Source organism: Castor canadensis, chromosome 11 (genome assembly GCF_047511655.1).
Source record: "Castor canadensis chromosome 11, mCasCan1.hap1v2, whole genome shotgun sequence".
Lineage (NCBI taxonomy): Eukaryota > Metazoa > Chordata > Mammalia > Rodentia > Castoridae > Castor > Castor canadensis.
Window position 1 is genome coordinate 27518550 of NC_133396.1, and position 12433 is coordinate 27530982.

Below are 12433 nucleotides of genomic sequence, written 5' to 3' on the forward strand. Positions count from 1 at the left end.
AGATCAAGGGCAAACACAACAAGGGGATTGGACTTTGATCACATGATAAAGCGAGAGCACACAAGGGAGGTATGAGGATAGGTAAGACACCTAAAAACTAGATAGCATTTGTTGCCCTCAATGCAGAGAAACTAAAGCAGATATTTTAAAGCAACTGAGGCCAATAGGAGAAGAGGACCAGGAACTAGAGAAAAGGTTAGTTCGAGAAGAATTAACTTAGAAGGTAACACACATGCACAGGAAATCATTGTGAGTCAACTCCCTGTATAGCTATTCTTATCTCAACTAGCAAAAACCCTTGGTCCTTCCTATTATTGCTTATACTCTCTCTTCAACAAAATTAGAGATAAGGGCAGAATAGTTTCTGCCTGGTAGTGAGGGGTAAGGAGGGGTAAGGGAGGGAGTGAGAGGGGGTAAGGGAGGGGGCGGGGGAAAGAGGGGAGAAATGACCAAACAATGTATGCACATATGAATAAAATAAAAATGTTTTTAAAAAAGTACAATTCAGAGCCATCTATGTACTTACACATTGCTACCAATTGTGAATGTGCAAAATTGAATAGCAACTGACAGAAAGGTAGAATTGTCAGTAAATGTTAAGAAAACATGCTCAACTACATTAGAGATGTGGGAAAGCAAATGAAAACAAGAGGTGGTATAGTATACATCAGATTGGCAACAGAACCCAAAAGTGTGACAGTGCCAAGTGCTGGCAAAGATGCAGGGAAGTGAGAACTGTAGTATACTACTGATAGTCAAATTAAATCTATAAATACATATCCTAAAACTCAGACTCCTACTTCTGAAGTGCGTATCTTTGAAAACTCTTACACAGGCACCAAATGTTACTGTAGCAATGTGTGTAGTAACAGAAGAATAGATAAATAGTGGGACTTTTAAATGATGAAATATATAGCAGTTAAAGAACAAGAACTAAGAGCTGGAAGCAGCTCAAGTATTAGCAAGCACAAGGCTCTAAGTTAAGATCCCAGTACTGTAAAGAAAGAAAAGAGGTCATGGTGATCACACCTGTAATCCCAGCTACTCAGGAGATGGCAACAGGATGACTGTGGTCCAAACCCAACCCAGACTATACCGGAAGACCATCTCAAAAATAAATAAATGAATAAATAAACTCAGCCTGGCACCGGCAACTCACGCCTATAATCCTAGCTACACAGGAGGTAGAGACCAGGAGGATCATGGTTCCAAACCAGCCTGTGCAAATAGTTCTTATCCTATTTCAAAAACAGTCAATACAAAAAAGGGCTGGCAGAGTGGCTCAAGTGGTAGAGTGTATACCTAACAAGCATGAGGCCCTGAGTTCAAACCCCAATGCTGCTACAAAAAAAAACCCAAAAAACAAAACTTCAGACAGAGCCACTAAGTTTTGTCTGTACCGGTGGCTCACACCTATAATTCTAGCTATTTAGGAGGCAGAGATCAGGAGGATCAAGGTTCCAAGCCAGCTTGGGCAAATAGTTCACAAGACCCTATCTTGAAAAAACCCCTCACAGAAAAGGACTGGTAGAGTGGCTCAAGGTGTAGGCCTGAGTTCAAATTGCAATACTGCAAAAAAAAAAAGAAAATAACACCAGAAAAACGAACAGAGCTAGGGAAGTGGTTCAGACAGTAGAGCACCTGCCTAGCAAGTTTGAGGTTCTGAGCATGAGTTCAAACCCCAGTGCTGCCAAGAGAGAAAGAGAAAGGGAAAGAAAACAGAAAAGAAGAGAAAGAAAAATGAACATTAATGCAAGTAAGGGAAATTTTGAATGGTGAGGTAGGTACAAGGCAAATCAAGAGATCTTGAAGTCACAAAACTTAAATATGATGTTTCTCAATGGACCAGGTGCAATGCCTTAGATTCAGTCCTCAGCACTGCAAAATAATAATAATAATCCTCAATGAAAGGAGTTGCCAAGAGTTATACTGAGAAGTATAAGACAGAATAAGATCAAACGAAGAAACCCATTTATGAGACCTACGACCTACATGCTCTCCAGAATTTTCTAGAATGAGAAAAAATTCTGAATACAAATACCTAAATTTCAGACCTAAGTAATTTTCTTCTGACACTGCTGCATGGTTGAATTAACCTTTTATAAGCTTGTTTGTTCCATCTAAAGTGCCTCCTTCTTTTCATCTCATCACCCTATTTATTTCCTGAATGGCATTTATCATACTCTAAAATCTACTATTTTTGTTTACTCTTTATCATCACAACATAAATTCCAAGAAATCACAGGCTACCTTCCTTGTCTGTTTTGTTTGTGGCTACATCCTCAGAGCCTAGAACAGTGCCGAGTTCAATAAATATTTGTTCTTTCTTAACATCACTGTGTTTATCTTTCTGTCTACCTGTGGAAATGGGATAGGGTAAACTAGAATGTGGAGTTCCTTCCAGTCTTTCAAAACAATGCAGAAAGGACTGGAGTGTGGCTCAAGTGGTAGAGTGCTTGCTTAGCAAGTGCCAGGCTTGAGTTCCTGAATTTAATACCCAGTATTACCAACCCCCCCCCAAAAAAAAGCAATGCAGGAAGAGCAAAGGACATTTAAAAAGGCAAGACAGACAGAGCTAGGTTATAGCTAGGCCCAAAGTTCAACCCCCAGCACTGCAATCAATCAATCAATCAATCAATCAATCAATAAGGCAGTAAGAATCCAGAATCACAAAAATTCTAGACCTATCTCCTGGAGAAAAACTTATCAAGAGGATCTTAAATTACAATTAAAACATTTTCTCAGACTTTGTAACCCTTGGAACAGGCAAGTAGTCATAAACAAATGGGAGGGTGAATGTAGTAGAAATATTATGTACTCATGTATGAAAATGGGAAAATGAGACATGTTGAAACTATTCCAGGAATGCAGGAAGGGAGTGAATTCACCTTTAGGAGAATGATGGAGGGAGTGAATTCAACTATGATATATTGTAAGAACTTTTGTAAATGTAATAAGGTACCCCCAGTACAACATCATGATAATAATAATAATAATAAAAATAAAATAAAACCAACTTAGTTAGAAAGAAAAAGAAAAACAAAGGATTATGGGGTTGGAGGCATGGTTCAAGTGGTAGAGTGTTTGCTAACAGGCATGAGAGTTCAATCCCCAGCACCAAAAGAAAAAAAAAAAAAAAAAGTAAAGAAATACAGAGTTACTAGCAAAAACATTAGTCATTTTTTCACCTTCTGTATCTTGAAATTTCAAAAGGTGAAAAAACCACTTTTTTATACTATAACTATAAAAAGTAATTTTAATTCAGTTTTATATCTAATTTAGATTTCTTATGAAAAAGTAGCTAAATTGTAATCATTTCCTCCTTTTCAGGTGAGCTACATTAATTCATAATAAAATTAAAAACTTACTTATCTCCGTAACTGACATATACCATGCTCTCAAAAATTAATTCAAGCTGGGCATAGTGATATTTATTGTCACCCCTGTAATCCTAGCAAAGCAGGAGGTGGAAGCAGGAAAATCAAGATTCTACAGCCAGCCTGGGCTAACAATTTAATTAGTTCAAATGAAACAGATAATGTTAGAAAATGTTCCCAAATGTAAATAATATCGTAGTTATATGGAATAGCGTTCTCATTTCTTAGGTAGTAACAGTGTTAAATACTGAGGGGTGAAATGTTATAACATCTGTAGTTTACTTTGAAGCAGTTCAACAATTTTAAAATATGTGTTTATACTTGTATGGAGGTATGGATATGTACACATTCACACCCACACATACAAACAACTGAATCTAGATAGTGAATATACAGACGATCAACGTATTTTTACATTGAAAATTTAATTTCAATGTAATTTAATTTTTAGTTTATGTTTGAAAATTTTCCTAATAAAAATCAAGATAGGGCAAATGACTGAAAAGGTTTATTGACGTTAAAAAAAAAAAAACCTAGTATTTTAAATTTCCTAATAAGATTCTATACCTAAACTTCAAACTTCCCTACTGTTAAATAAAATCCCATGATTCAGTTCAAACATTTTTGAGTGCACCTATTGTGCCAAACTACAAACAATGGAATTCCTAAGAAAGTAAAACACAGTTCTGTATTCTGACCAGTAACTATCACAAGCCAAGATTTCATAATATAAAATAGAATTCATACACATACATTTCTAAATCTCAGCAGCTTTTTTAATAACTTACATAAATTATTATTTCTGACCTCAATCTAAAAATTTATTTAGGTAACAGCTGTATTCATTATGAGTGCTGAACATAGCAAAAAAGGTGTTTTCAAAATAATTCAGCCATTAGTCAACAAAACAAAAGAACAAATTTGGCCGGGCTCTCATACCAGTTCTTCTCTAAACCTTATTTCTGAAGTAAGCAGCCTATAGATAAAGGTAAACTGAGGATCCTAGAAAGCAGGAACCTCCTAGTCTCAAGCACAGAATTGGATGAGTGACCTGTAGCACACGCTCCAGCAATCTAGTCACTAGTCCTCACGCGATTAATCCACCCTCTATGATTAGCGGTACTTAATCTAGTTAGGTACCATATCCAATCTGTATTATCTTTTTTACTTTAATGCATGTCACTAAGCATGGTGGTTCATGCCTATAATTCCAGCACTTGGGAGGCTGACACTCCAGGAGGGTCATAGGTTCAAGGCCAGCCTGGGCTACATAGTAAGGGAGAAGGGACTGAAGGGAAGGAGGGAGGAAGAGAAAGAAAAAGAAGTTTGTTCATTTCAGAAAGTGCTTGAAGGCTTCAAGTCTGACTATGGGCAGTGGGTAGCTAATTCAAATCATTCAGCAAGGGCAAAAAAGGCTTCTTTTGTTTTTAAGAAACGTGTTTTTGGAAATTTGAAGTGTATTTTTAAATGTACTGGCATTATGCACAAATAATTTAGGTAATACAGAGATCAATGAAGCACCAAAATGTATTCTGAGCATTCAAAAATTCTCATTTATTTGTTTATTTATTTATTATGCAGTACTGGGTTTGAACTCAGGACCTTGCACTTGCTAGGCAGACGCTCTACCTCTTGAGTCACACCCCAAGCCCTTTTTGCTTTAGTTATTTTTCACATAGTGGCTTTCACTTATGCCCAGGCAGATCTGGACCTTGATCCTCCTATATACACTTCCCAAGTAGGTGGGATGACAGGTACATGCCACCACACCCAGCTTTTAAAAAACTCAAATTTAAGTGAATAAAATTATGCCACTGACCCTTTCTCAAACAGAATCAATAGAGAAGTGAAGTCAGTACTTGAGTCAATTCTTGAACCAAAAACATGTGGTCCACTGAAGATACTGAAAGATACAAGTTTTGAAAAACCACTGCTGGTACCACAGAAGAGCTTCATTTTAAAACCAGTTTAATAAGAACTATGTTTCCCCAAACATGTGTGATGCCAAATGTCAACACACTATGGACCAATAACTTCATTCTTTCATACTGGCAGGTAACTGGCACATGACTAAAGTGCCCTCACTTGCATCTCCACTTTTAGCAAAATCAAATCTACATCACAGCGAAGTAAAACTCCTTTGGTACTAGAGTTGACAGAATTAAGGCTAAAAAACTGAAGAACACGCCAGGTGCATGCCTGTAATTCCAGCTAATTGGGAGGCTGAGATCAGGAGGATCTCAGTTTGAGGTCAGACGCAGCAAACAGTTCCTGAGACCACATCTCCAAAATAAGCAGAGCAAAATGGACTGGAAGTGTGGATCAATCAGTAGAATGTCTGTTTTGCAAGCATGAAGCCCTGAATTCAAACCCAGTCTTCTCCCCACTAGAAAATCTGAACAAGTAATAATTACTACTTAAAATAAGTGATTGTGCTGAAAGTACAAAATAAACAATGTTAAAGTAAAAGTGTATTTCTGCTTTTTACTTTTCTTAATCCTTAATAGTAATTATCAACAATTTTAGCTTAATGAATGTACGAAATTACTCCTTCACTCTTGTCACTTGATAAGTCACAAAACTCAGACATCATCATAAGTACTTATTAAGGAGGTTAATTTAACTATCACAGTAAATTATCTTGCAAACAAATCAAAATTAACTTCCTGAACATTTTTGTTTTTCTTTTTAAAATGTATTTTCCTCAGGAGTTTTGACTTAAGATATTTTTTATGAATAAATGAGAACTGTAACATCAAACTAGAGCACTGAATGTCAGTGCCTATACAATGGGGGACCTGCCTATTATTCCCATGTTCATATACTTCCAAAGATAACAATAGGATTAAAGTCTTCATATTAAGCAATTTTGTTGCTGGTTTAAGTGCTGATTCACTGGGGGGGAACTAATATAGAATAACTGTCAGTAGAGTCGGCACCATAACTGTCAGTAGAGTCGGCACCATGGCTTCACGCCTGTAATCCTAGCTACTCAGGAGGCAGAGATCAGGACTGCAGTTCGAAATCAGCCTGGGCAAATAGTTCATGAGACCCTATCTTGAAAAAAAAACCCATCATGAAAAAGTGCTGGTGGTGTGGCTCAAGGTGTAAGCCCTGAGTTCAAATCTCAGTACTGCAAAAAAAAAAAAAAGGACTAATTCTCAGTAGAATCTCTCACTTCTGTATTTAATCGTCCTAATTTTTAAAGCAAAAAGCCACAAAAAAGCAGTCACAAAATCCACAAAAATCACATAATTACAAATCTTGTTCTCAGCAAAGATACTCTCTTCATATATGCTTTTCTCACAAAAGGAGAGAAAAGAGGATGAAGATGATACATACTCATTTTTATGTGAAATCTCCCTCTACCCAGTGATGCTAAATAAATGCTCCCTCAGAAAACAAGGAACAGGGCCCATGATGACTTGCTTGCAGCCAAATTCCAAAGAAAAAAGGTTAACTCATGTACTTACTACTCAAGAAGCTTTCTTTATTTTTCAGGGTTGGGGTACATTCTCTTTAAAATTAAAGCAAATCATGTTTTTTTTAAGAGACAGGGTATTGTTATGTAGCCCAGACTGTGGACTGGAACTTTCAGAAATCCTCCTGCTTCAGCCTCCCTACTGCTAGAATTATAGGTGTACCGTGACACCCAGCTAAATCATGTCTCTTAAAAGAATCAGAATTTGGCCATGTATGGTACTACAGCACTTGGGAGGCAGATGCAGGAGGATCATGATTTTGAGGTCAACCAAGGTTACATGGTGAGTTCCAGGCCAGCCTATACTACATTGCAAGACACTATTCTCAAGCCCCACCCCTAAGTCAGAATTTACACAACATATTATACCAGGAATAATATCTCTCTTCAGATCATTTTCTATCCTCACTTTTTCTTTTCTTTTTTTTTTTTTTGGCAGTACTGGGGCTTGAATTCAGGGCCTATATCTTGAGCCACTCCACCAGCCCTTTTTTTTGTTTTTTCAAGATAAGGTCTCACAGAACTATTTGCCTGGGCTGGCTTCAAGCTGCGATCCTCCTGAGTAGCTAGGATTACAGGCATGAGCTACTGACTCCTGGACTTCTACTATTAAAAACCACTATCTTGCTGACGGATTGGCTCAGGAGGCAGAGTGCCTGCCTAGCAAGCATGAGGTCCTGAGTTCAAACCCCAATACCACCAAAAAAAAAAAAAAAAAAAACTGTAGAAACCAATATCCTGCCAGGCACTGGTGAGTCATGCCTGTAATTCTAGCTACTCAGGAGGCAGAGATCAGTAGGATCTCGGCTGGATGCCATCCCGGGCAAATAGTTTACCGGACCCTATCTCGGAAAAAACCCAACACAAAAAAGGGCTGGCGGAGTAGCTCAAGGTGTAGGCCCTGAGTTCAAACCCCTGTACTACAAAACAAACAAACAAACAAACAAACAAAAACTATCTTGGGCTTGGATACCTCGTTCAACTGGTAGAGCACTTACTTGGCAAGCATAAGGCCCTGAGTTCAAACCCCAGTACCATCAAAATATAACTTCTGTTTCTTTTTTCTTTTTTTTGAGACAGGGTCTTCCTATGTTGTTCAGGTTGATCTCAAAATCATAATCCTCCTGCCTCAAGCTTCCTGAATGCTTGCATTACAATGTGCACCATCACAACTGACCCTCCTCCCAAAAAAACCACTAATTTAAAAATAAATTATTCAATGGATTCACATGACTTAGATAGAATAGACAGAAAAGTCTTGCTGAAAAAACAAAATTTAAACTGAACAGAAAGTAGGGAGCTAGCTGATCATGGTGGTGGGTCAGGAGTTCAAGGCCAGCCTGAGCTACATAGCAAGACTCCACCTCAAAAAAAAAAGAGAAAGAGAAAAGAAAGGGAAGGAGCAGGAAGAAGGAAGGAGAGGAGGGGAGGGAAGAGGAGGGAAGGGGATGGGAGAAGAGGGAGAAGGGAAGTGAAGACCTGGTGAATCTCTGAGATAAGACACTATGGGACAAGGGAGCAACAAGAGCAAAGGCATCCCACAGGGTTTAGTTAAGAAAAAGAAAGATTCAAGCCCAAAGAGAGAGTGGTGGGTAGAGAGGTAACCAATTTTTTTTTTTTTTTTTTTTTTTTTTTTTGTGGTACTGGGGCTGTAATTCAGGGCCTGCACCTTGAGTTACTCTACCAGCCCTTTTGTGTGAAGGGTTTTTTTGAGGTAGGGTCTCACGAACTATTTGCCTGGAGTTGCCTTCCAACCATAATCCTCCTGAACTCTGACTCCTGAGTATCTAGGATACTCATGCCCAGCCAACCAATTTTTTTGATCAGCATTTGAAATTGGTGTAAATCTATCTAAACATCAGCCCTCCTTTACACAAGCATTGTTTTTTGGGTTTGGTTTTTTTTTTTTTTTTCTTTTGCAGTGCTGGAATTGAATCCAAGGCCTCTGGAATGCTAGGCAGACATTCTACCACACCCCTCAGCCCTTTTTGCTTAGTTATTTTTCAAATAGAGTCTCACATTTATATCTAAACCTCAATCCTCCTATTTATGCTTCCAACAGAGCTGGGAGGTATGACAGGTACACACCACCATCCCAGCTTTTTATTGGTTGATATGAGGTCTTGAAAATTTTTTGCCCAGGTTGGCCTAAACCACAATCCTCCTGATCTTCACCTGAACAGAAGCTGGGATTACAGAAGTGAACCACTGCACCCAGCTCCCTAAGATATTTTTAAAGAATCACTAAAACAAAACTAACTCAATACAAAAATTCAAATAAAAGGAAAGAAAAAGCATATTCAAATTAAGTACTATCATTATAACAGGTTAAACTTCCTCCTCAGTGACAATTTCTGCAAGCAAGAGATTATAGCACTCCACAGGCTCCTAAAACATTCTCATCATTTACATGCCCTTCTAAATTTCCACAAAGATGCTCAGAATTTACTTTACACTCTAATGATGGACAGTTTCCACATTTTCAAATTATTTTTGCTGTAAATACTCTCCCTGAGGCACTTTTGCTATGATAGTAGTCCCTTAGCCTCCATGTTAAACACACAAAACACATAAAGTTAAACAGAATTCACTCTCGCAAATTAGGTTAAAAAGTGGACTTCAAGGTAGAGGCAAAACTTGGTTTATGATCTTCCATGAGCACTGATGATGAAGTGGTCTTACGTTTGTAGTCTGGGAGTCAACTCATATAGCATTTCTCATCAATGTTCTCAATTCTCAGGTCATGACCCTTTGCCCAAAGGTTTCATTAGGAGATTTTACAGATGTGATTGAAAAAGTATAAACTACAGAGAAACTCACTGAATAATCTTTTTTTTTTTTTTTCTTTTTGGGTTTGAACTTAAGGCCTTGCACTTGCTAGGCAGATGCTCCATCACTTCAGCCACACCACCAGCCCCGGATAATCTATTTTTAAAAAGTCGGTTTACTTAAGAAATATAAAACCAACAGCCTAGCAGTTCGTTTTATCTTCTGATTCTGCAACCTGTGGCAGACAGTTCTCTTGGCACGTGTGACCTTGGCATTTTGCCCATGTTGACATAGAATGACAGGAGCTTAAGGCTGGAGGGAGCATTTCCTTTATCAGAAGCAATAGGTCACGCTGGGCCTTCTTCTCACCTGTGTATTTATGTGGTTAATTTCCCTAGTCTCTTCCATATACATCTATACACTGGCAAGGGCCTGTACCAGCATGAACAAGCCACAAACCATCTCAGAAATAGCACTTGACCTGTTCTATAAACAGTGCCAAAAAACTAGTGGAAATTGTGATCCTATCTTTGTTTTTCCAACACTTTCCTCCCTATACGCTTGGAAATATTCTTGAAATAATGGATTTTGTTTGGCCAATTCAATGTCATTCCATTGAGACAAAGAGACCACAAAATCAGAACTAAAAATCATCACTATAATCAAGCTAAAACAAAGAAAGAAAAGAACTATTTAACTGGATGCAAAGTACACATGACAAAACAAAACCAAAAGTTTAAATGGTGTTACTATTTAATATTAGGAAATGAGCTACTCAAGAGCTCTCACGTCTGCTGGCAGTGTGCCTCAAGTGGTAGAGCGCCTGCCTAGCAAGTGCAAGGTCCTGAGTTCATATCCCAGTGCTGCCAAATATGTGTGTGTAATATTTATGTACATAGATATAGCTATATTTAAGAAAAGAGAGATTTCATGTCCTATAAACTTTTAAAGTACTTTTGAAAAATAAAGTGTGGGTTCTTTTTTTTTTGGTGCTGGGGACCGAACTCAGGGCCTTGCACTTGCCAGGCAAGCGTTCTTCCACTGAGCTAAATCCCCAACCCCAAGTGTGGTTTCTTTGATAATTATTTAGGCTCCTTCAATCACCATGTATTTAGCTAGGTGAGCTAGGTGTCTGGGAAACATAGACAAATGGGTCATTCCACCTGCCTCAGACAGGTTCCACAGAATAACGCCAACACAGCCCTAAAGCTAAAATCCTGGACTTTCAAGAAGCCAAGGACCTATCATTTGCATCCAAGAGCTCCAAAAGGTTGGGACTCTGGGTTAGAGCACGAGGTCACTGCTCAGCTGCTCGAGTTAACAGACAGCCAAATGCACTTGTAAACTGCAGTATGCAAAGCAAACTCAGGAAAAGTGCTGCAACGTCACCGACACCTACTCAGCCTCCCCACCCCACCTTCATGAATAGAGGGTTTTTGAAGGGAACTGTCCAAGGTTACCACCTGATACAGAGAAATGCCTTGGTGTGCAACACCAGTGAAATAAAATAGTGTATGTTCTATGTACTTACTGGGGATTGCTATTCGACATCTAAATGGTTGACAAAGTGTTAAGCAAGGCTCATAGGACAAAAAAATAAGACCTCTTTCTCAAAAGGATTAAAACGTCAAGAAGAAACTGACCGAAAGAGGGAGATCGCTAACTTCCCAAAGCGGTAGCTACCTCCTGGAAAGGTACTGGAACCAGCGGGACTGACATACACAGGACAGACGTGCCCCCCCTCCCCAATGGTAAAAGTTTGAGCCGCCATCCGACTATGCTGCGGTGGTCGGAAACTTCCCAAAACAACGAGAAGCAACCAGACACCCTCAAGTCTCCGCCCTCAGCCAAGCCCAGGTGCCCTCGTGCCAGGCTGTCGCTTCCTCCCCGGGCCCTGAGCCCACCTGACTCCCCCTCTCTCCGGGATAGTCACTGGACTACTCGGCTTCCAGCGCCGGCCGGCCGGGTCCCGGGATGCCGGGGTCCCGCGAGGCCGTCGGGCTCGGCCCGGGGCCCTGGCTTCAGGCCCGCCCTCCAGGAGGCCGGGCGCGCCTCACGTCCCTGGCTGGGCCGCGACCCCCAAGCCCCAGCCCCCGCCCCCGCCGCCGGCCGACCCTCACCTCCTCGGCGTGCTTGCGCAGCGCCTTCTCCCGCTCGTACTGGGTGATGAGCTGCTCGTTGTCGTCCCGCAGCAGCTCCAGCTCCACCTGGTGCTCTTGGTCCTGCGCGAACACAGAGTCTAGGTTCTCCAGCACCGCCACCACCAGTGGCATCAGCTCCTTGACCACCTCCTCGTCGTAGCGCCCGATGAGTCGCTCGAACTCGCGGTAGATGGAGCCGGCCAGGCCGGACACCCGCTCCGACATCACGGCCCCGGAGCCACCGGGCTCCTCCTGATACACCACACCGTCCTCCAGCTCCATGGTGGCGGGCGGGCGGGCGGCCCGGGGCGTCTCCGGCTGAGGGACTGCACGGGCCCGCACGGGACGGGCCCGGCTGCGGCTGGGGCTGGGCCCGGCGGGTGGGGGCCGGGGGCCTGAGGAGGGGAGGGGTGGGGTGAGCGCACTCACCACAACCGCCGCTGCACCAACTGCCGGGGCGGCCGGGCCGCGCGCGCTACACGTCACCCGCGGGGCGGGGTCGGCGCCGCGTCGGCTTGGTGGGCGGGGCCCCGCGGGAGGCCAGGCGCGGCCGGGGGCGGGGCTTGCGTCAGCGTGCGCTGGCAAAGGCAGGCGGTGGCGTCAACTCTGTGCGCCACGCTACAGGCGCGACGCCAATGGGAAAAAGAGATGTGTTAGAAGTGTCA

At 41.4% G+C, this 12433-nt stretch overlaps 1 protein-coding gene across 10 annotated transcripts in view; it reads right to left on the reverse strand.

Annotated features, from left to right (window-relative positions):
* Positions 1–12146, reverse strand: part of Spag9 (sperm associated antigen 9) — a 125700-nt gene extending 113554 nt beyond the window's left edge. For 4 of the 10 annotated variants that reach the window (XM_074046056.1, XM_074046055.1, XM_074046054.1 and 1 more), the window contains exon 1: positions 11748–12144. In XM_074046056.1, coding sequence (XP_073902157.1) covers positions 11748–12050 — 303 coding nt within the window. In that variant the 5' untranslated portion in view covers positions 12051–12144. Of the gene's footprint in view, positions 1–11747 lie in introns of all 10 variants that reach the window. The other 6 variants (XM_074046053.1, XM_074046052.1, XM_074046058.1 and 3 more) reach the window with 4 other exon arrangements.
* Between the last annotated feature and the right edge of the window lie 287 nt (positions 12147–12433).